Genomic DNA, 24,741 nt, shown 5'->3' on the forward strand with positions numbered 1-24,741 from the left:
TACGTACACATGCGGTTGTCTCTTTTGCAGTGGCGTAACTATTGTGTCGACTAAACACCGCATTGCGGTGGATCCTTCCGGAGGTCGTTTAAATTGCGATACATTCTTTTCACAAATGTAAGTTCTCGATGACTTGGGTTAACCTCTGGCTATATCGAACAATCTATTTTTATCGTTAATACCGATTGCTTGTGAATTTTTAGTCAATTGAATGCTTGTTTCACATTTATCCTTTAAAAAAGACATTTCATACATTGTCTGTGATATTACGTCTATTTGAATACAATGAACGATAAACAAAGAAACAATTATAACAAATATCAATGTAATGGAAAATATGCAAAATATTATGATGATATAAGTTTTAAATATTATCATTTTTGTTACGCCATTGCTTTCTTTAATGTCCCACACCGATATACCGCGTCATAATATAGAGACGTGCGCTTGCATGAACATGTATGCATACTTTCAAGTCAAGGTGGACGACTATGGATACACGCATTTTGCTCGCATCGTTCTGGGTATTGGATCCTCATCGGCAGGGTCGTTTGTAAACACACATAAGCAGATAAATAAATTCCTTTATACTAATGGACTATTATAATCATTTTTAATACAGTGTACATGAAGAACAGAATATAATTCTTAATAAAAAGCAATGCATAATATTGCACAACTCGAAAAAGTAAACACGAACATGGTTAAATTTGCATGAAATCAAAAGGTAAACATTATTCATGTACTTTAGTGGTTTTATTATAATATGTAGATTAACGAAGTACATGTTTTACGAAATAAACGAAGTACTAGATATTTATACACAAGGTCCAGAGTTCGTACTTGCCTAAGTCTGAAATTTTTTGTCCGTGATTCATATCGCGTGTATGGTGATTCAATAATTATTCAAAGCATTAGACTCACAATATTCGTGTATTCAAAGGGGTATTAATAAACAAAATTTAAATAATTAAGTATACAAATTATATTTGTAACAAAAATATAAAATATTTGTTTTTATTTCAGTTTAATTTTATACATAATGATTGAGAAGTATTTATATGGACATGATATAAAATTTCTAAATTACATTTTATGTATATAATATATAAACTATACTTATCCAAATATAACATTTTATCTATGAGTTTGCAAAATTGCTATCTTTATCCCTGACAATGTTTTGGTTATAGTTGTATAGAGTAAAGAAATATTACAACTTACCGCTTAAAACAATTTATCCAGCAGTGATCTTAATACTGATATTATTATCATATATTAATATATGACAGAAAAAATGACTTAGTAGTACCGTACAAAAAAATAGCTTTATCTCTTCTATAATACTTTTCAAATTTATATGTCAGTGAAATATGAAACTATATTTGTGTGAACATATTAAATCCTTTATATCAGTATCAGTCTAGTAAGTACTTATGAATTATGTGGTATCTAGATCTGATTAACAACATCCTAGGATGTTGAGTCATATATAAAACTTACAAGTAATATAATGTTTCGGCAAGTGATCTATGTGGTTCTAGCTGTAAATTTTGACCAACGAGAGAAACAAGCTTATGTGCATATTGACAAGGAGCTGGAACTTTTATAGTACCAGGCCAATTGTAATACAAATGACAAAGCTTATACGTTAGTCGTTGTATATGTTCAGGTCTCATATTTTTATTGTCATATACAACGATATAGCGAGTTGGTGATACTGTTCCTTGACGTATGTTTTGAGAAACTAAGAAGAAATCGTAGACATCTGGTTTTGTTATGTAACAATCCACAACTGTTCCTGGTGAAGGGTTCCTCAATCCCATGCGCTATAAATAAATATAATAAATAAAGAAATATATATATATATGTGTGTGAGATTGAGAACTATAAGTTGTTAATATGTAATTTCCTTCTTTCTTAGGCACTTACACATTTCTCAAATATCCGGCTATTAATGCGTTTTTGAACTATTATTACAGTTAGTGTTGGTTCGTAATTTCTTTCTATAGCTTTAAATGATGCTAATAGCTGTTTTATCTCATATCTGACAACAATCTCTAATTGTCCATCGCTAACTCCATCTCGATATATGATAATACGATCTGGGTAACACTTATTATACTGCAAAAGAAAATAATAATAATATTTACAAATGTATTACAGATAACTAGTATACAAAATATTAATGTGTGTGTATATATATATATATATATATATATATACACAGTGAATGTTAAAAATTACTTACTCTATGGTAGGCTTTTATAGCCGAAACTAAACACATTTGCAACATATCTACTATCTCTTGACGTTTACCTTGTATACAGATTTTACTGTGCCAAATTGTCAATGGCTTATCTAGGCTTGCTACAAAGCCTGCAACACTCCCTTTTGATTGGCCACTACCTGCATGATATACGTCTATACCGCATATCATGCAATTGTCCTAACATATTAAAATTTAGTATTCATGTTTATTTCTTTAAATTAAAATTATAAATGTGTATGTGCATCTCATCATACCATAGGTATAATTAAAGCCCAAAGTGCTCCACCCAGCTTACAATTAACTTGTAAAGCAATTTTTTCTGTTATGCTCTTTAATTTGTCACCACGAGAAATAGTTCTAGACATAATTACTTGAGAAGGTATAGGCATTTCTACACAGCAAACTCTAGATATTGAAGAATATATTTTTAATATGGAAACTATAAAATATGCGTATAAAGTGTTTTACCTTTTTACCGCAGAATATCTATCAGTTCTGTTTGTAGGAAACACAATGATCATTAGATCAGTCGTTTCTTGGATATTGTTTCTTAGTGCTTGTACATATGTTTCAATTCTATCGTCTTCTAAGCAAATCATCTGTGGCTCTTTAACATTCATACCCATAATTCTTGTAACATTTTTGAACATACCAATAAATTCTCGTGTACATCTTGTATCTTTGCGGCAATGCAAGATAACCCACTCATTCAGATTAGGCTAAAAATATCATTATATTCTAAATGTCACTATCAAATTATTAAATATGTAATATATAAAAGTACCTACAGTTCTTAAAAGAGCATTTCTACACACTGCTGAACCCCAATCTACAGGACGATTAGGTGGAATCCTATGCCTTACATTTCTACCAAAGTAAATGCACTCAGTTTCAAAAAGTCTGCCTCCAAATTCTACTACATCAGGTTCCAGATATAAACCCCACTCAGCTAATATTCCCCGTGGTATATCATTATTTTGTATTTCTTGCACAAAATGTTGAATTATGTTACGTCGAGAATTGGGAGTCATTTGAGTCACTTCCATGAGATCCTTCATAATTCTAAAATCTGAACGAACACTATTGCTCAAACTTGCTAAGTAACATAGCTCAGGAACCAACAATATCATTTTTTCTTGTGTCTACATATAAAAGTTGTACAATGGAATTTGAGATGGACTTAATGACATTTACGTTTCATTGCTTGAAGAACTTCATTACTTACATGACCAGTAGATGATTTATGTTTATTGCAATGAACTAAAAGTGGTTGACTGGCGTCTTGTATCTCTATATTCCAATGAAACTTATAATAATCTAATAAAGAAACTTTGTCATTTCCTTTAAAAAATTCATATGTTGGATTCTTATCCCATGCAACGTCATCAACGCGATAAGTTCTATTATTATATCTTGTAAAAACGGATAACCCAACTAACTCTTTTAGAACAGACTCTTTGAAATTCGGTTTAATTCTGAAGTTGAGCCTGCATCGTTGTATTTTACAATAAAATAAAATTAACTATAATATCACATTTTTTATGAAATTAGTTACATTAGTTAAGTCTTACATTAAATCACGTATAGTTTCTGTACGCATAACACGATGCCGTGCATCTATGCATAATTTTAAACCCCCTTCATATGCAGTAATTGCTGTTGCATAGCCTGGCCACACTTCTAACTTATGTTGCGGTATAGTATGTATTCCATTCGGATTAAAATTATGTTGGCCAATGCGAACTAAACTAAGCGATCGTAAAACACGGCCAAGTAAAACATTGAAAAATGGAATGTTCTCAAACATAGTTTGTTGTTTCTTATATATTACTTTTAAATCCACTTTTGACTGATCCATAGGATGTATAGATTCAAGGATAGTTATCTAAAAATTGCAAACCATATAAATCTATGTATGTGTTCTTTTAAAGTTTCGTCATTGCTTACATTCTGCTCTAACTTCTGTGGTAAATAGAGTGTTACTCCATCAAATACTTTTGTTCGTCCAAGTGCTTGTAAATGTTGATTAAGAAGTTTTCTACGAAGTGGCCTTGACTCAATATCAGGATTAAACTTGACTTCATAATTGAACAACCCTTTTCCAGGACTTAATTTGAGGCTTATATAATTACCACTTAACTGTATTCTAAAAATTTATTCCTATTTTCTAATTTGTTTCGCTTAATTTTGTTGTTATTATTAGGTATTTTATTAGGTTATTACAGGTATCCTTGCAATCATTAAATACAAAATGATCAAAATTGACGGTATAAAGTAATTACATCCATTTTCAAAATGGAAGTAATGTACATGTACTTGGTGGCATTTACAGTCATGTTCCGAAAACAGGGCCTTATATGCAAAATCTTCATTCTGTATTTTTAGCATATTCTTTAATGAGAAATTATCCTTTGATCATATCATAATTGCAGAGACATCTTGTACATATATCAATACTTACGGAGTTCCACCTGTTCCTTGTCGAAATATTGGTTTAAATGGTGAATATGTTTCAGGTGTACTTTTCGTTTCTTGTACTGTCATATCGGATAATTTACCTAATACTCCTGCATCATCAAAAGATTGTACAGCAGTGTCTGATTGTTTTTTAGCTAAGCTATAAAAACATATTTTTATTTGGTTTTAATAATACATATACTTGTAACATGTATTTTATGTTTCTTACAGCATATTTTGGTGATTATATAGAAGAGAATATACCTCACTGATTTCAATCACTTTTAAATATGTACATTGTTGGGAACACAGTTCTCTGCAACTTTTCCTTAAACATATAATTGCCGCTTGGCTTTAATTTGAGTTATTCATAAAACCACCTTTGATACTTTTTATTTTTGGTTTGGGTTAGATTAATCTCTTCATCTCTGAGGTAGTTTACGGTTATCTTAATGTGCAGACTTGATGATATTATATATGTGATAATGGCTCTCACTAAATTAGCTAAACTAATTATATGTTAAGTTCATTTCTTACCTTCTTGCATTTACAAATTAAAATGTGATACGTATGAAGTTCATATCATATCCATACATAATGGTAAATCAACCCTAATCCAAGATAAAAAGTAGCAAAAGTATTTTTATGAATATCTCAAAAAACTAAATACAAGTGGTAGTTATATGTATAAGAAAAAGTTATTCAGCATGTTGATTTCAACAACATATTTGAAAAGTATTAAAATTGATGAGGTATATCCTTTTCTTACATGATCCTTAAACTGAGAAAAGAGACTTGTAAATTTAAATGATTTTATTAAATAATATATCAAATGATTGATTCTTAATGTAACAAATACATTTTTGTAATTATTACCCGGAAGGTAATATGACATTATACTATTTTTGGAAAGATAAAAATACATTTAAAGATATAACTGAAAATAATATACCTATAAATTAGCATACATACCCAGCAGCTTCGTCGATTGGCAACTCTCTATCTGGACTAGCTACTTCTACTTGTTTAGAACTCGATGCACTGGCAGATTGCATTGATTTTAATGTGCTTAATAAATTTCCTTTTCCATGTCCTGTTTTAGAACTGGATGGTATTTCAGTTGGATTAGGAACATTATGTTGTGTTTGTCTTTGACTTCTTGATGATGATTCTGCAGGTGAACCTCCAGGTTTTTTCTTTTCTTTCGCGAGCTTTAAAAGCATAGCTCCTTTTCCACTACCAGTTTGTTTTTCCTTATCTTCTTCCATTTTTCATATATATACTGTAATATAATTTAATCTTGTTTTACATGAAGGTATCATAAATAAAAACATCAAAACAATTATGATAACTACATATAATAATCTTGCATGAGAACTTTCACTATTGTGTTTTTTAATAGCAAACAGTTCAATAATACAATAATGAAACATAAAAATGAGAAAATTGAAAATGTTAAAAAAAATTTCAGCGCAAATTCCTTATGAGAATTCTTTTTTAAAGCATAAAGCTTTATGACACAGTAAAATATTGAATTTATATTCTCGTATATCGATTCATAATTTAATTAAGATATGAATAAAGGAAATGTATATTGTATGAAATTTTTGTGGAAATTTAAATATATTATATAAAAATACTCAAAAAATAAACACATACAATTACACGTAAATAAATACGAAATGAACTGTGAAAGCAAGACACGTGTAGCGAGAACAAAAATTGTTTAAAAAATAAGTTTATTTAACATTCCGAATATTGTTTATATATCGATAACAAAAATAAATGTTTCATCCATATCGATTTTTATTTTTTATTATTTATTTTATTATTAAACAACATTAAGCTATTTCAAATAATTATTTATAAAGAATACAGGTACACATACATATTTTATATACATATCATATTAACTTAAAGTTAAGGTTTAAGACAAAGTTTCAGGCAAATATATTTCAGGCAAATTTTGAAATATATCTATTCTTTTCCAACGTATTATTAAGATGCATGAAAGAATGATAAAGGAAAAGAAAACAAGATATAAAATGGATAGATAGATAGATAGATAAAAATTTTACCTCTACTAAACAATATGAGTATATAACATGAATCCACGTATGAAAATGCTTTGAAAACTAATGTAAAACAGTACGTACTTGTCGCATGTTTTTCAATATTTGCCGCTACTTTTTATATACATATAATGACAGAGAGAAAATCTCTGGGAGTTAGAATGTGGTCACATGGTCACGGTCACGGTTGTTTTCATATAAACAGGTCTCACACTCACATACAGAAGTAAGTACAGAAAAAACACTTGACATTCAATACTTTTTTGTGTCCCACGTTTTGGAGGTCACCTGACTCCCCTTATCGCTTCCATGTTACATGCCGCATTATCGATTCAACATAGTAGTGGGTTTAATTAAAACAGAATTTTCCTATGAAATTATAAGTATGATCAGAGAGGAAATTTTCAAAGAGGATGATATAGAATATGGAAGCTTGTGAAGGAAGTGTATAGAATCCTATGCTTCGGCATTTGATTAGAACGGTAATTTCGTGCAGAACTATTACATTCTTAACATTTTCCGATTTTAATACGTCCCGATTGCATAAACAACTTTATTATTATTAACAACCCATTTTAGAAAGTGAAACTATTTTTTATTTTGGAACTATTAAAGAAACTAAAAGTCTAAAATTCTTAAACAACAATCTTTTTAACGCAAAAAGGTGCGAATTTTGCGATCTATAACTTCGATTTGTCTCTACTTGCCTAATGCCAATGGAAATAGTAACGCACGAGAAATTTCGTAATGAAAAATAAAAAATCTAACCCCGACGATCAATTATACAACCGTCTGACCTACGTGGAGGTGCAACTTACCTTTTAGTGGCTGTTGATATCATGGTTGATGACAAGCTCGCGTTCGCGACACCTCGGGTGTGAAATGCAGAGGGGAGATACAGGCAAAAATTCTTAAACATTCTATCGGTAAAACAGCAAGACATCGGTAAGCTGATGTTACAAATATCACGTTCCATCGGTAATAAGATCACTAAGGAGTTGTTTCTAATAATTCCTATGTTCGCAGCAGAATATCGTAGATGGCGTAAGAGATATTCTGATTTTTTTGACAGGTCGGTATTTTATAACACGAGACACAAAGTTCCATTTAATGTCATGTCTATCCTGTCCTTAGTCGATCGTTATTCTTACATATTTATATTTATTATACAAATGTGCATGCGTTATTAAACAAGAACACAAGAGGTCTATATGCAGCGTTCTCTTTCTATTCCTATAGCGCTTTTTTAGCTCGCTCACATACTCTATCTTGATACCTCTGTGGCCGAGGTCGAGATCGATAATTTGATAGGAGATCAAGTTTTGTAGGTCATTTTATTAACCAGTGTAGATTTACTGACCTCAAAGTAAGGACTGAGGACAAAATTTATCTGCTGGCGTAATTCGTATATCCGAACTGATAAGCTATTTTAGAGGCTAATTTAATGACAATTCCCAAGTCTTTTACATCATAGTCGAGACTTGTTTATATGATCATGATCTAGATCGTTTATATGATCGTGGTTGCGACTATTCATTCTTAAAATTAACACTATGCGGCGTTTATTTCAAATGATTTGAAATTGAGAATACTCAACAATAGATGAAGATAAAACATTATTCAATACATCTAACGTAGCCTAATTTCAGGCACTAATAGAGTAGCAAATAGAGAATGCAAATTTCAAAAGAAAAATTTAAGGAAAAATTGTAATTTATTTGTTGCAGTAGATATCGTTACACGAAAATTTGAGACATGAAATATATTATTTTAGAATACACCATAAGACATTTTAGAAATTTTTTCTAATTGTTTCCTTTGATCATACTGTTACTTAAAAAAAAGTTTGAAACTAATTTCTATTTTCTCTATGATCAATCCTAATTCTTTCGGTTTCTCTCTTCTTCTCTTTTAATTTCGGCAGCTAACAAACGTTTAAACCAATGTTTTGCACGTTCCTTACTATCATGGTCTTTGTCTCTGTAATTCCTTCTTGCTTTTAGCACTTGGCATGAACAAAGACTGTTTGTAACAATAATACTCTCTGTGGCAACCAATGTGGCTTCGCAAATTTTGCCCAAATACGAGCGGATATTTCTGCTAACAGTGGGAGGAGAATTGCGAAAAACCCGTAAGGCTTCTTCGATTATCGATCGCACCGTAATCCGCGCGATTCGTACAGTCGCGACATCGCAAGTTAGCACAGGGAACGGTCGTTTTTGAATGTTTAATATTCTTAAAGAAGGCCCGATTAAATATACGATAATAATTTTTGTTTGTTGATCCCAATAGTCAACGCCTAGTTTATTCAAATGATCAATGCATTACAAGTCCGAAATTTTAGAGAAGAGTGTTACAATGTATAAAATTCTTACCTTGCTTGTATATACTACCGATCGCACTTTATTTGGTTGAAATTGGAAATATCGCACTAAGTGATATACTGTATGCTTTCAACTCCTGATTAACGACCAACGAACAATGAACGACTGGCTGTTCAGATTTACTTCTTGATGTTCACTCTTGTGGGATCTTGTATTACAATTAGTTTATTTACAATAAATGGATCGTACAGATATCGAATAAACAGGAAACGATGGTTGTTTAACGTGAACTAAATACAACAACGTGTGATAATTAAGACAACTAGATAGTTAATTTGCAACTGTCGTCACCACGGACCCAACGCTCTCTCTCGCGCGAACCACACTCTCTCGACAACGCAGTTCACACTCTCTGACTTCTCCACTGACACTGCCTGTTAATTCGTCTTTCTCCCTTGGCATCCCTTTGTCTTTTGTCTTAGCCCCACCACGTACGTGTTAACGCAACCGCTCGTAGCCAGGATCACGTATGCCTTTTCCACGAAACTATTCGATCGAAGGACCGACGACACATTGATGGGCCTGTCGATACCTCGGCTTTCTCGCGACATTGTTTATGGTTCAGCCGATATCTCTTAGGCCTTTCGTCCACGATACTACACTCTTAAGTAGTTTAAACTCGACTCCACTCAACTGAATCTCAACGTAACTAAACTAAACTCTTCGCTCAATTTGATATTAACTTCTCGACTAATTTTTCACTCGACTAAACTTTGCTCTAAGTGGCAACGCTTACTTATACTAAAACTATCATGGTGTAATTATCACGTGACGGTTTATCCCATGGTAACGAAATTGTTGGTTTGGCACGTAATTATTTCTGCGGACGCTGCAGTCTTCGTTTCTGCTGACGTCCTTCCGAAGGTATTAGGATTTCTTCTTTAGAAGCCCTTGCTGCTGCATTCCTCTCGCAGTGCTAGTTTCTGCCGATGATAAGTCGTACTCTCTTTGACACGTAGTTACCTTTGCTGATGCCGATACTTGATACTTTGGCGCGCTGCAGTTGCCTGTTTATCTTAATGGGTATTGCGATGGAGAGAGCGCGCGCAAAGCGGTGCGTGTCAACGGACGTCTCGTTGTTCCTCGTTTCGATTTCGATATCCTCAGGGCAGGTTTTAATTTTCTTCAATAATATCGTTGCGCATTTGTTTGTGGATTTATTGCGATATCAAAGTATTCGTACGCGTCGTATTTTTTATTTCCCTTAAGCTTCCTGTTCCTAATTCCTAATTCCTCTTGCCCAGAGTTATGGCTCGCGCTATTCACGAGTTATGACGTATTCCTTTTCCTGTTTCACGTTACAGCTCGTATGGAGCGCTAGACGTAACACATACGTCATCTTGATTTTACTTTCGAGTTTCCATCTCCCTTTTGTACACGTATAAAATTAATAATAGATGATCGTCGATGGTCAGGCGGCGTATGGGATACGAGTATTAGTAGAAACAAGGAATTTTGTGCAATTAAATTTCAAAAACGTTACAAATATAAAAATATAATTGAATAAAATACAAAATTTGTTTGAAAGGAGTCTAAGACAAACATACGATAACCATAACAGTAACCAGTTACGCACCATTAGCATTAATAAAACTTTATTTATAATCGATATACATTGAATTGCTAAGTGTGTATATATATATATTTTTTTTTATATTATATATATATATATATATATTTATTTATAGTCAATTATTTACAAGAGTCACGTTTTCGCATGATCAATTAAAATAGAATTATTACAATAAACTATAGAGTAAATCAAACAACAATGAATCGGACGCTAGAAGAATCCGACATGCTTCATTCTGTAAAACTGTGTGCACGACTTTACAAGTTCGATGGCAAGATGTCTCTTACAATTTAAGTTCACTGTACATCGTGCACGTTCAGGTGGACGCTTCGTACACACGTATCGTATTCGACTCTTACCTTTGTTAGGTATGGCACTTAACGCATTCGTGCGCGTCTCACGATGCCACGTTCGAGTTCTAATCTTATCGAACGCGAGCTCGTGTGTGTAGAGATTTCCCTAAATTGGACGCATGTTTAATTCGTGCCAATAATCTTTTGGCCGACGTCTTGAAAATTCATATTTCTCGTTAGATAGTACGGTAAAAGGATAATCTTCTCTATGTTCGAATCTATGGATCATTCGATAGACTCGAAAAGTTTGGAAAAGCTAATTTTCAATAGCCTAATTATCGTATCACAGGCCAGTTTCGCTTTCTTTGATTCGATGATCGATGTTATTTTAAACGATTATCTAAACATCGCATAGTACCAGCTCGTTGAATAAATGCGAATGCCGATGGTCACGTTCTCCATCGATCTTCCAATTATCTTGCGATTCTTTCGATACGAGCTATTTCCAACATTTTTCTTTCTCAGAAATAACGATTTCTTTGAACAAATAAATTAAATATCGATTAAAAATCATTATCCCAGCCGGATAAGTCGTCAGGAGGAGGGGGATCTGAATCCGGAGGATACTCGTCAAAGTTCGTTGTATCGGTGGCACTTTGAACTCGTGGCATGATTGGAGGTTCAAGAGTTCTCGATCTGAGGCCTTCCCAGTTAAACCCATCGAACCATCTAAATAAGAAAATAGGATCGTTGATAAACAATAATTTTTCCCCTTTCTTTTACACGCACTACATTTCTTTTTACGCAACTAATGCAAATTTTCATACACCTACTTATGTTTTTGTATTTCGCTAATGCCACCTTTTTGGTATCCAAGACGCTCTGCAGGGTTATCCCTTAAAATAAATAATTAATTTCACGATCTATCTGATAATCGATCGATGGATAGTAACGAGGATATAAAATTAGTATTTTTCGTGTATAAATTAGAGTTTAATCATTACCTGCACAGCTTTTTAATCAATGCAGTTGCATTTCGTGTGATCGATCTAGGAAATTCTATAGCGTCGATTCCTTTTAAAATAATGTTGTAAGTTTTCATTGGATCGCCTCCAGTGAACGGCGGTGTACCCGTGAGAAGTTCAAACATCAGTACACCAAGGGACCAGTAATCGGCACTGATATCGTGTCCCTTATTTAAAATAACTTCCGGTGCAACGTACTCGGGTGTACCACAGAAAGTCCACGTTTTTCTTCCGTGATCCAAACGCTTGGCAAAACCAAAGTCAACCAGTTTTACGTATCTAAAAAAATGTATTGTGTCGATGTTACGTCGCTATATCGCATCACACGTACAGTGATACGTGTCGGAGGAAATTTTCTTTGTCCTGTACGTTAGATGGACGTTAAAAATCATCTTACCCTTGACTATCAAGCAAAAGATTCTCCGGCTTGAGATCTCTGTATATAATGTTCCTAGAGTGAAGATAATCGAAAGCTTCGACGACACAAGCGGTGTAAAATCGCGTCGTACCGTCGTCAAAATGACCTTTATCCCTTAGAACAGTCCAGAGTTCACCACCGAGGCAAGCTTCCATCAGCATATAAAGATATTTCCTGTCTTTGAACGTTTTGAACAGCTTCACGACAAAGTCGCAATCAGCTTCACCCATAATTCTTTTCTCCGACATAATGTGTTGCTGCTGTCGCGTTTCAACGATCTGGGCTTTCTTCATCTGTTTTAGAGCAAAGGATCTACTGCCGTCCCCGACTATTTGAACCAATTCGACTCTTCCGAAACCGCCTACTCCTAGAGTAGCCAGTGGTCGAAGATCTTGTAGCCTTAAATCTCTGAATTCCTCGTTCAACCTGTATCAAAGCGTTATTCGGATGGTGGATTCGTTCGTTTTATATTTGTAGGATCGTTAATTACACTAACTTTTCGCAGGTACACTCTTGTCAGAAATTGAAATAATTGCCAACGAGTAATAAAAGAACAAGCGAAAATGTCTTTCTAGCCTGAAATATTACCTAATAGAGATCCAACGTAATCAGAGTATTTTTAAGAGTAGCTATATGCTCTTAAATTACATTAATACCGCATTAATAGGGTTTATTAACAACTAGTTAGTTTCTAATCTTTTTCATTTTTTCCGTGTTATGCGAGCCTCCATTCTAAGCGACGCGGCATTAATGCAAATTGCTGGCACGTCTCGAAGAAAAAAGCGAAACGTTAGCTTAATTGTCGAATCATTAGCACACACATGGTTGTACCGTAACGCGAAACTTACTCCGAGATAGCACGCTCTATTCTCCCATCCTAGGTAGCAAGCGTGAAACATAACATATAGATACACATAGACCAGGGATTTAACAGACGATTCACGATCATGATTATGGTCGTGTATAATTAACGTTGATGAGAGTTAACGCGGTTATTAGTAATGAAGCCGGTGTACGATCGGATTACGAACTGTAAGTTCATAAAGGCTCACCTTCTACGTTCCACGAGTTCGTCTTTATACCGCGTACGAATTTCGTCCAGCGACGAGATTAGCTGATTGAACGTTTCACGGTCTATCACCAAGCAACTCACTCCTTCCGGATCGTCAGCGATTATGTTGGCCGTTCTCAGGTCGTCTCTGTGGAAACGTTTCGTATTAATATTCGCATTAAACGTTTCGCGATACCGTGGGATTACGATGAGACGAAAGTGCGACGTATAGTATATCGACTACGTACATACTGTGGTAACGTCCTATATTTGGCAAGCAAAGAATAAAAATTACAAGTTAAATTTTTCTCTTTCGTCGTTGTTCACCGTTTTAATATCCAACATTGTTCTCTTCCAACGATTTAATTCCCCTATTTTATAATAATCTAATAAAATTTGAAACAGTTACCCTTGAAGCGCTTTCTCGCCGAAGAAATCGCCTTTGCCTAACATCCTGATGTACTTTTCTTCCGGAGTATCGGGCTGCTTTATCGTCACGCGAACTTGCCCTTTGCTTATTATGAAAAACGTGTCTCCTCTTGCTCCTTGTCTGATTATGTAATCCCCATTGTTGTAAAAAGTCTGCAAAAGTACGTACACGATATGGAATAAACGAGAAACGAGAGAAACATCATCGAGAAGATGATGACCCCGAAACCTCTTACCTCTTCCAATACGTCTGAAATTTTGATTAAAGTCTCCTCGGGCAAATTCTTGAAGATAGGAACGCTGGAACAAATCACGTCGTTCGTTAAGAAGCGTGTCTTCGCCCTTTCACAATTATCGCGTGGAAATGATCTTTACCTCTTTAAGAAATCCGTGTATTCGGCCTGCCGCGAGAGGCCGGTTCTCATCATAATCGTTTGGAAGCATTGTCGATCGATGGCCCATAGCTGGCAATCTGTAGCCGCTGTTATCGTTGCTGTCCTCTTACAATTGTAAAGAATTGCCAGCTCACCGAGCACCTTGCCCGGTGCCAGAGTGCTCAAGTATTTGCCATCGCGAGACACTTCCACTTTACCCTCTGCAAACAGAGTCGAATAATTAGTATTTGCTGAATCTGTCAAACATCCCTCGGTCGTCATTTTCGTGCCACACAACGTACAGTATCATCGAGCAGGATGTGATTTTTCCTGAGAACACAATTTTTTTTTTTTATCAAATTAAACGAAAGTAAAGACCGAAGGAACATTTTTCGTTGCTTCGTCGAAGGAACAAAAGTTTCTCGATACGCCTTTCCTAACGCGACCCAAAGATAAATTTGGCGATCGCGTCTCGACGGAGTTTCCACTTGTCGCGGTTCACGCTACAAACGTATCACGCACGTTAAGGAGACTTTTGTCCACCGGTTAATACAACGTACAAAGATGACGCGGTTGTTGGCGCAAATATCGATTATTACAAAATTCGAGTAACACCTGCGTCGTTTGTTACGCACGATGGAACCTGGCAGGATAAGCCATGGATCACGCAGATGTACTTTTTACGAAATCTTAATTTTTCATATTCATATTTTCGTATTTAGCGTTAGGCGCGAACAATTTAATTCACGCTTCTGGATAACTTAGGATGTCTAATATTTCAATCCGAAGTAACTCGATAGATGTAATTACGCTATCTCGAAAATCCTGCAATCCAGCGGACGAAGCTGCTGTTGAAATCTTCGCAGCAGATAATCAAAAACACATTAGACGACTCGTCAAGCTTACGCTATATAACGCATATAAATCATATTCTTCTATCATATGTAGAAACATTTAAGATATAATCATATCGACGGAATCAGATTTTTCGAAATTCCTCTCATCGATCGTACTTTTATTCGACCACGAACCGCGCTGCTATCATCGAAGAAGCGGTTCTAACTGTATATCGATCTATTGTATATCGCAATAAATTAGGGTAACAGTCGAGGGGTTAAATTACACTGTTTAACAAAGTTTTTAAATGTCCGATGTCGTCGATAATTAATCTTTAGATAACGTTACAACGAGATTCTTTGGGAACGCTTTATGATAATTGCGTGGCATTAAACTGCGTGCGTCGTTAAAAAAATCGACGAACGACAAAAATCGAGACGAACGAAAAATCAGAAACATCTTGTAAAACTGGTAATTTTGCGGTTGTCCGAATGGAGCAAATTGCGTCACGCGGCAGTGTGTAAAGATTGCCCTGTCTGCTATAGTAATCAACATTTTTCAGCGTGTCGACGCGAGTGTGGACCGGATGTAATGAACGTACGCAGTTATCTCAGACCCAATCCCTTAGCGCACAATGGGTCTATTCATAAAAGCATCCGGTACCTGTGCAGTTTTCTGTTCGCTTACCGTTAACGTGTGCATTGTATACTCGATTTCGCCCACGTTCTTGCTTCTCCGATTAGACTGTTTGTGCCGCTATTACCGACCGTAAACAATTCTTCGGAGCGCTATTCTGCAATTCGTCGTTTCTTTCTTTGCTCCACTCGGAGAACGCAAAGCGGAGGAAACTGCTGTCTACCTGGCGGAAGTTCCCTTACGCGGTTTAGTCATTTTTCACGTATCAGCGAGATACCGTCGACTTTGAAATTTTTGTTACCGATACTCGTCGCGCTACTGGTGATTTTAGGCGACGCTATCGCATCGCGTACAACAAAGCTGCGATTATTTTCTTCGCGCTAAGGTAACAAACGTTGCGAAAAATGCGGTTTAAGACCATGCGAACTCGTACTATTCACTGGGAGGAGAGAAGAACGTTCGATCAACGAAAATCCTAAAGCGAGTCGTTTCGGCGTTCCATCGGATCGGTGAAAATCTGCAAATCGATCAACTAACGCTACGGTGGTTTGCATCGGAATTCCGAGAAACGCGTACTCGTTCGTGACAATACTCTCTCCGTAAACGAATCGACTTCATCTCGACTCGTTAGATCCGCGTTTCTTTTCTAGGAAAAGCGCGAGCCGGCGCAGAAATAGATCGAGGAAGGGAGAGTAATTGTTAAATGAAAACGATTAGCCAATCATAGCTGACTATTGCCGCTATAAATATTCGTCACGAGTTGGTAATAATCGGTTGGCACGATGTAAACTTCAAGTTGAAATATTACCGATGGCTATGCGAAGAAAAAGATGAGAGAGATCTATGAACATGAACTCTTCCGTGATAAATGACATTTGGCCTTCTTTAGGTGCTGGGAAACGTCTAATTCGTTTCCTCTATTACTTTCTATATTTTCTATTCGTAGTAATCGTCTTTTCTCGTTAAACGAGCTACACAGCAGCGAAACCGATCGATTACGTTTTCTAAAAATTTCATCGATTTAATAGCAGAATCCATAAGCAAGCGTTTAACTTTATAATCACTTTGATTTCCGTGTGATTTAAAACGATGATCGAAAGAAGCGAAATTGGTATCGTAAGGATATTGCTTCTATCGAAACCTTCGCGAAGAAGGAAAGAAAGAAAGGAAAAAGCAGCTGTGTATCGTCGAATCGATTCGTTACGACGATTCACCTTTATACGAACAGTCGGAAAGATTTCTTAACGTTGAAGGAATTTTTCAGATCACCGAGTTCAAAGTTTCTTTCTATACCTTAACACAGCGATTGGCTAGTATCTCCGTTTTCTCCGATCATCCGTCGCATAAAAGTCAGGTAGACACGTGAAAGCTTGGTTTTTGCCAAGCTCGACAAGAGCTTGGGGCATGTTTCTTAACGCGTAACTCGTTCCGCCACTCGGTATATCGTATATCTGTCGCGGAGGCGTGCTCTTCTCGATTAAACGAGGCCACACAGCCGCTTCTCCCAGTGCATGCATCTCTTCGCGTTGTCTCGTGTTTCGCGAAATGCTTGATTTACTGTTGCGCCGGCATAATTTAAACCGTCGAAGGTGATTCACTTTAGCAACGAAGGCGCAACGTTCGGCCTTTTAGACGAAGACGGCGAACAAACGAGAGAGAAAAGGATACGCATTCGGCTCGCCGCAGCAGGTTTCACGCGTGTTCCTCTTTTCTATTTCTGGCGCGTCTACGGCGCGTTCACGATTCCTTAGGACTGTACCGTAATTCGGTAATACGTAGATATTTGATCAAAGAGAGGGTTGAGAGAAGGGGATAGAGTCCACGGCCGTATTGTCCCGTGAACGTTGCTTTCACTTCCTCGCGTGCATATAACGTATCCTGTCAAGAACGAGCCGGTACAAAGAGACTTACGTTGCGAACCGGTTTCGAACCCATGCGATTCCCCGGGATAACCGGCCATTCTTCCACTCTTCTTTGCACTTTGCCAATCTATCGGTTTGGCTCGGTTCGCATCGAACGATTACGACTGCCGCTCCAAAGTTTCACTTTGGTTACTCTACCGGAGAACACAACTTGAACCTTCAAATCGGCAAACGTATTCCTACGATCCTATGCGACGGTGTCAACGCGTTCACCGTGGCACGGGACACATAGGCCCCGTGACGAACCTTCCTCCGGGCTGCCGCCTCTTTTTTATGGAACTTTCGCCAATTTGCGAAACTGATATTATCGTCGTCTTTCCACATTTCTCAACGAAATAAACGCTAATTAAGTATTTGCAAGATAAAGTTACGTAACACGTAATAATAGGGAAAAATTCTACGGGACTCGTTTGCTCCTTAGAGGCAAAAATGTAACGACTCGTTGGTGTCTGTCCCGTGTCGCTAAGGATACTTTATATCCTATGTATTAATCGGATTTAAACGAATCCGGATTAGAATAATCGCAACACGTTGTAATATGTTTGACAAAGTTTTCAAACGTGGAAGTGCGATACAAAACGTACGCCGAAAGGAGTAAGGTATGGTAGAGTGCCGTATCGTGAAATAGAAAAGTCCTTAAAAGAATCCGTCGCAGTGAACGCATCGAGCTATTTGCGACGATGACCTCATAGCGTGGATTAATCATTTATATTTTTTCATATTTCCGCGTAGATTTAAAAATATGTATCGTTTATGATTACAGGCGCGAACAGAACGCTTCTCAATGTGTCTTATCGCGATTTACTTATTTTCTCTGAATAGATTAACACGGTGGCGTCGTTACGAGGATTTTCTGCTTCGAAGTCTGTTCACATAGCGAAGCGGTAAACGAACGGAGAAAACGAGACCCCGTGCACCTGAAGGTTAAACGTTCAGCCACGATGAAAGCCCGCGTCCCGATAAAAATTCCTCGCGTGACGGATACTCGAGAAAGTTATTTCCTCGTAAACTATAAATAACGATAGCGAAAAGCGTTTCAAAGGACAAGGTTTCGGAGCTGTGCCAACGCGAATTTCACCACAACGTTCGTACTTGACATTAATATTCAACATCTCGAGGGACGATCGTAAAGCTTAATTTTTCCCACAATTCTTTCAAATCTTCGCTGACCTCGTATTACGTTTCGCTATATGTTTTCCAACGTATTACGTTATATTACCGTAGGAAGTGACCGTAAATAAGGTATTTATTCAGGTGTTCGATAGGAGTCGCGTTACAGCGCGACGGAGCGTCGGATTACCATACAGAAGGTAGAAAATAAAAAATAGAAAAAAAAGAAAAAAAAAACGTGAGTTTCGAAAATGGGAAGCAGATTGAAAATCTAGGAACGCGTTAGCCCCTGGTACTTATTGCGCGTGATGCAATACGGTAACGCAATACGCTAATGCCTGAATAAGAACTTACTCGTTTACATAGGTTGCTCCATCTTGTAATCGAGGTTGTCCCTTGTCTCTAATTCGTTATGCTATTCGCAAATACCATCTAAATTTAAATCCAGATATCGCTCATAGAAGACAAACACGGCGGTAACTTTGATTAATCGCCGAGTTCTTGTCCGAGGTTCGACAATGGCCCTAATTTCGAGCAACTTTTAATAAGACAGGTGTCGATGCCTGGAATTGTGCGACGTTGATACAAAGTGGCAATTTCAAAATTGTTTCTCATAGTTGGAAAAGTCTTGTTTTCAGGGATCATCGATTTCGTTATTCGATTAAACACAAAGGATTCTACGTCCCGATTAGTCGAAGCCATTTCAGAACGAATTACGTCGCGACGTGGGTAAATTATCGAGGAGGAAAAGCAGCGGAAAATAAGCGCGAAGTCGTTGCTTGCAACTAAAGTTAGGCTCGACGAGTCGAACGTTTGAAAGATGCGAGTGAGCGACAACTCTTAACGAGTGTGACAGTTTTAAAAGCAGGATCGCTGGCGTGCACGGTTTGCACGCATTCGCTGTCGCGTTTCGTAATTTTCTGACACGATTGCGTTCCTCCAAGACCCGTGGTTCGCTCTTTCGCCTCGGTTTTACGAGTCTTCACCTCCGCCCTAGGAATTCTCGTCCGATATTAACGCAGATCTCACGTAACTCGATGCTTCCACGTTACTCCTTTCCGACAGCTCTTTCAAACATCCATTGGAGGAAACGACACATCGGGCTATCGAATCGTTATTTGGAAAATGTTAAAAGTTAACCGGATAGAATTCGAGATCTTTGGAGTATCAAACGAGTTGATAAAATCCGCTGAACTTGGAAACGGACGACGATGCTTTGCCGCTCGCTGCTAAAGAGGATAAAGTTTGGAAAGTGAACATAATTACGTGACTAACGGAATAACTTTACCTGGTCACGAATTCTCGATTACGAAAGGAAAAAGGAATGAAATTCCGCCGGGTTCTCGGGACATGTACGTGACATTTGTAATGACATTTATATACACGCGTTATCCGCGAAACGTTGTATAACCTTCGACCATCGCGAAAAACAAGAAGCGATTGATTTAGAATAGCGAGGCAATCTCGATGTAGATAGATCATCTTGATGGATGATAGAACGTAAACCTCGAATGGCGGATAATGGTATAAAGCGAAATCTTTTGTTGGGGAAGTAATTTCAGCAGCGATACTTTTAACCAAAACATTGATCAACGATAGTTATTGAAAAATATTCTACAACTTGCTGAAATTACACTCTACAGCTTTCAACAACGATCGACGAGCAAATTAAGCAGCTGATCTGCTATATATTTCTCCAGATACGATTTCTATTGTCCTGTTGCTTCGTATGACAGACGTTTATCGATTCACATAGCAAGTCCATTCAACTCGCTATATAGTTTTGAAATACTACGAGAAAACAAAATACTAGCAATAAAGAGCATAGACCTATTATATATCCAATATGAATGGCAAATAAAGGAAGTCTATAATTGGAAGTGATTAATACGTGTCAGTTTTATTAGAAACCTTACCGTGCAAACAGATACGACGTTTCCTTTCTCCTACGAAAAGTAAGAATAAATTAAATTCTGCTTTCGTACAAGAAGCTTCTCTCGTCTCTAAAATCGTAAAATTCCTTTCTCAATTAAGCCGAAACAACGTTCTGTCATTGATTTCGCGACTCTCTCTTCCAACTTGAATAGTTTAGTGTTGAAATCTAGTGCGAGTGTATTTTGCCATAATGTTTGCAAAACGAGCGATGAATCAGACATCGAGCTTTTTGTTCTGGATCCGAGAGAGGCGAGCTCGTGCCTCGCAACGTTAAAAACTCGACTGGAATCGTAATTTTTTAAACGGATACGCCGGCATCGCCAACGTATTTCCGTTTGGATCGCGTACACGGTTAAATAGAGTCTTTAACGCGACTGATAATTATAAAGCGCCTTGCGCAATTTCAATAGAAAGTTACGCTCTTGTTTCGCTAGCTCGACGTACGGTTAATCGGAGTAGTAAAATTTGATCAGATCGCTGCTTTCTACGGTATGTAGACGTATTCGTTCGTACTATACTACGTGTATTCGGTTGTAGTAGAATCTATCTATAGTAGAATCAAAGTAGAATCGTTCTTGTGGAAATAGAACGTGCACGTACATTATCGCGAATAATTTATTAGCAACTCTTTCTTTCTATTATACGAATTAATTCTCCGCTCTACGACGGACAATTTAATAAAAAGATACTTCTCGCTTTGGATAAATTCGAGGAAGGAAGGAATTGTTCGAACGCGTCTCAGGTATTCGCAGATGCTTCGCAGGTACGAGAGACGGAGAGAAGAAACCACCCGCTATAGCTGACCCGCCAGAGACCTCGAACGAGAGAAGCTAACAGAAGAAAGAAGAAGATAATTCTTGTTCGAGGTCTGTCCGTGGTTTATGTTCTATTCGCATATAGGTACGATGAACGCAAGGCGCGAGACTTCTACCGGATGTTCCACGGAGAATACGATCGTTATAATTAAAATTGACTCGAAGAAAGATCATTTTATTAACAACGGACAGCGTTTGACGTTCCTTAGACGGATGGTTTATGAGATTGATAATCATCGTACGTACACAGTTTCAAAATGACTCGTTCATAGTCTGCGCAGCAGTGGTTCTTTAAACTTTCTGCTTCGACTTACGACGAACCGTGTCGAATGATTTCTGTTTTGAAATTCAACGTTACCACTTGACTCTCGGTGGTACCGATTCGTCCTTTGAAATATCGCAACACTTAATGGCTTCGTTGGACCGAGAAACTTTCTCGCAATTTCTGCCAAAGTCAATTCCACGAACGAACTCCGTTTCATAGTAAACCACCGTCGTCTCCTCGTCGTAAATATAGATACCTATGGAGGCAAGTCGTTTGTTTTAAGAATCAACCATCGATCGGGTACTTGGATACGACGAAGTCGAACATCGCGCAAGAAATGATCGGTTCCGTTTCTGGTAGACTGTTATACGTTTTATCGAAACAAAAATGCTCTTACCACAAGGTGTATCGATACTTTCGTGTATGGCTGTATACATCGGGTAGCGCAGAATTTTAAAGAGTACACCGTGTGTGTACAAAGCCGCGACAGGCCACCTAGCATGACGATATAACAGGACAAAAAGTTTACGCCTCGCATACGATATCCCCGTCGAAAGGTTTTATTCGAAAGCCGGGTAACTGAATTCCCGCTTACTTGGTCTAGCGGTGTCTTATCGTCAGTCCAACCCGACGATCTCGTTTCTTCGACCCGTAGCGGATAACGACAAAGCGGTTCGTTGGGAAAATGCATGGTTCGAGCGTCAACTAGCCAGCTTTTACGTCAATGCTCGCCAGGAACCTTGACTAGCCAGTTTGCAAAAGCGGATCGCTGTCTCTAACGTTTCTTTCCTCATTATCGGTATATGGGTTTCTCTTTTTTCCTGCCTCTTTGTTGAACTAGGTCAATGGATTCGTTCTTCTAGCGACATCGAACGCGTCGCTGGCGAGGATGGCTCTGATATATCGTCAAGGACGCGAGACGACTTTTTTGGAGCGGATTCCTTACGGTTTGCCTCTCAACGTGTTCGTTGTACGTTGCTTTCGGAGGAGAAGTTTGTGGGACGATCGTTTGAGAAAGATCGTTTCGACGAAAGAGTTAGAGAGATTAACGTGAGATTTAGTCGAAGAGACGAGAGTTATAGGATTATTAGTTTAGGATAGAATGATAGGAAATTTGGGATTTCAAAGAAGAAGAAGAACCGAAACGAGACTGTTTATGTTCGCGTGTGGTTGATAAGACACCGGGATATTTCTTTAGAAAATATTTGCCGTACAAGCTGGATATATTATTAGAGTGCTGGTAGAGCAGAGAATGCTGTTAGGAGAAATGGTCCTTATCACCGTACCGCCTCCAGGCGCGCGTGTAAGGAACCCTTGCATTGTTCAGCATGAGTCATCGGTGTATTTTTCGACTTTGCAAGATACCAGAACTTATTTCTCGCGTGCTGTATCCTTATAAGATTCGCATGGCTTTACTTAAGCAAGATCGAGCAAGAAAAAGGAAATTGCCAAATTAATAATAGTTGGATTTATTAAGATTCCTCAAGCAAGTCCGTAATACGTGATTCGTCGGTGAAAAGCCCCGTTTATTTCCGCGAGTCATTCGGAAATTCCGATTCGACGGGTTATTTCATTCGCGTAAGTGTCAGATTAGAGCGCGTAGCGCGAAAGTAATCCTTCTTTCGCTTTTCAAAGCGCGTTTATTAACAAATGCGTATTACATTCGCGTGAAAGAAAATTATGATAAACGCAAACATACGCAATTACTATTATATAAATTGTTATTGCTTGGCAGTTTACCCAAACCTATCTAAACTATCATCAAAAGATAAAAACTTGAGTTAAGCGTTACTTTATTATCCAACCGCCGCAAGACGTACAATTCTAAATAGAATCTACCGTAGTGGTACAGACAGTTCTTCGCGAATATCTCGGAGATTAAGAAAAAACATAAAAGATATAACTTAGAAAAAACGAAGCTGGCACCCCGCTGGGGGTAGCCGCCCACATGCTATATTTATTTTTTATTTTTATTTTTTTTTTTTCTTCACCAACAAGATATAACACTTTACCAAATGTCCATAAGGACAAATTGTAAAATAACCAAAATAAAATAAAAAAAAAAAAAAAATTAAGAAAAGCAGTTGTTCAAAGTGTCGAGTTTTACGGTGTATTCAAAGATCACGAACGTTTAATGATTCGTCGCAACAAAGAGCTTGCTTCTCTAACCAGATCACGAAGCGGAATGACTCGAATCAAGTGGAATCTCGGACGACAGCTGTTCATCGGTCCAGCACGAATTTCCTGCGATTACTTTGAAACCAAATCCCTCGGAATTTAGAGTATCCAGTACCCACATGTTGTCAGCCAGTTTGGGAGCAAATTGAGCTCGATTTCGTGTGAATAGGTGCACAACCTGTTTCGAAACTCGCTCGGTTTCTCCTTCTAACTCGATTCAATTTCAGCCAGTTCAATTTCTTAATATTTTTGCTCAAATCTGTAGACCGGTGGTCTCACATTTCCCGCATTTTCAGCGATGTGGTATTTTTACCGAAGAAGCAAGAACAAGAATGCAAATTATTCCCCTTATGAATATTGCGAGTCATTTTAATCAATAACGAGGTAAAATTCATAAAGAATTAGGTGAGTGTATAAATAATTACCGTCCATGGAAGTTGTACTTTTAAATAATGGTGTCACTCGCGTAACACTGAACTGCCTGTATTACGAATACAATCCTTGAGAAAATTCAGCATTGATGACAGCGCAAGTAGGCTCCAAGGTTCTGTCGCTTAGGTTTACGTGATTACGCTATATTTTTCCCACTATGTCTTCTCGACATCTTCCAGTTGATCTTTTAAATATAATTCTGTCGTCAACTTGCTCGATATATCAACAGAGAAACAAACGCTCTAAAGGGATTTATATAGAGA

At 37.2% G+C, this 24,741-nt stretch overlaps 2 protein-coding genes across 4 annotated transcripts in view; both read right to left on the bottom strand.

Moving 5' to 3' along the window:
• Window positions 1-928: 928 nt before the first annotated feature.
• LOC132911068 (piwi-like protein Ago3) lies at window positions 929-7,494 on the bottom strand. Its single transcript, XM_060967445.1, has 12 exons — window positions 6,808-7,494; window positions 5,702-6,011; window positions 4,734-4,889; window positions 4,220-4,418; window positions 3,844-4,157; window positions 3,498-3,759; window positions 3,061-3,414; window positions 2,741-2,991; window positions 2,527-2,677; window positions 2,252-2,449; window positions 1,933-2,124; window positions 929-1,829 (listed from the first exon to the last, which is right to left on the bottom strand). The coding sequence occupies exons 2-12, from the start codon at window positions 5,995-5,997 to the stop codon at window positions 1,500-1,502; spliced, it is 2,703 nt and encodes a 900-aa protein (XP_060823428.1). The 5' UTR covers window positions 5,998-6,011; window positions 6,808-7,494; the 3' UTR covers window positions 929-1,499.
• A 3,269-nt stretch (window positions 7,495-10,763) lies between these two features.
• LOC132911070 (cGMP-dependent protein kinase, isozyme 2 forms cD4/T1/T3A/T3B) overlaps window positions 10,764-24,741 on the bottom strand; it is a 58,010-nt gene continuing 44,032 nt past the window's right edge. For all 3 annotated transcript variants that reach the window (XM_060967450.1, XM_060967451.1, XM_060967452.1), the window contains 8 exons: window positions 14,350-14,569; window positions 14,211-14,274; window positions 13,955-14,127; window positions 13,547-13,693; window positions 12,474-12,920; window positions 12,056-12,355; window positions 11,885-11,947; window positions 10,764-11,780 (listed from right to left, as the gene is read on the bottom strand). In XM_060967450.1, the coding sequence (XP_060823433.1) occupies window positions 11,615-11,780; window positions 11,885-11,947; window positions 12,056-12,355; window positions 12,474-12,920; window positions 13,547-13,693; window positions 13,955-14,127; window positions 14,211-14,274; window positions 14,350-14,569 (1,580 nt within the window). In that variant the 3' untranslated portion in view covers window positions 10,764-11,614. The remainder of the gene's footprint in view (window positions 11,781-11,884; window positions 11,948-12,055; window positions 12,356-12,473; window positions 12,921-13,546; window positions 13,694-13,954; window positions 14,128-14,210; window positions 14,275-14,349; window positions 14,570-24,741) is intronic.

The sequence above is a fragment of the Bombus pascuorum genome, chromosome 10 (genome assembly GCF_905332965.1).
Source record: "Bombus pascuorum chromosome 10, iyBomPasc1.1, whole genome shotgun sequence".
NCBI lineage: Eukaryota > Metazoa > Arthropoda > Insecta > Hymenoptera > Apidae > Bombus > Bombus pascuorum.

Excerpts from the sequence above, each read along its gene's own strand:
- LOC132911068 (XM_060967445.1), bottom strand. The coding sequence starts at position 5,997 with ATGGAAGAAGATAAGGAAAAACAAACTGGTAGTGGAAAAGGAGCTATG. Across the intron at positions 4,890-5,701 it reads CCAATCGACGAAGCTGCTGG|CTTAGCTAAAAAACAATCAG; the intron begins GTATGTATGCTA and ends ATGTTTTTATAG. Across the intron at positions 2,450-2,526 it reads GGGCTTTAATTATACCTATG|GACAATTGCATGATATGCGG; the intron begins GTATGATGAGAT and ends TTAATATGTTAG.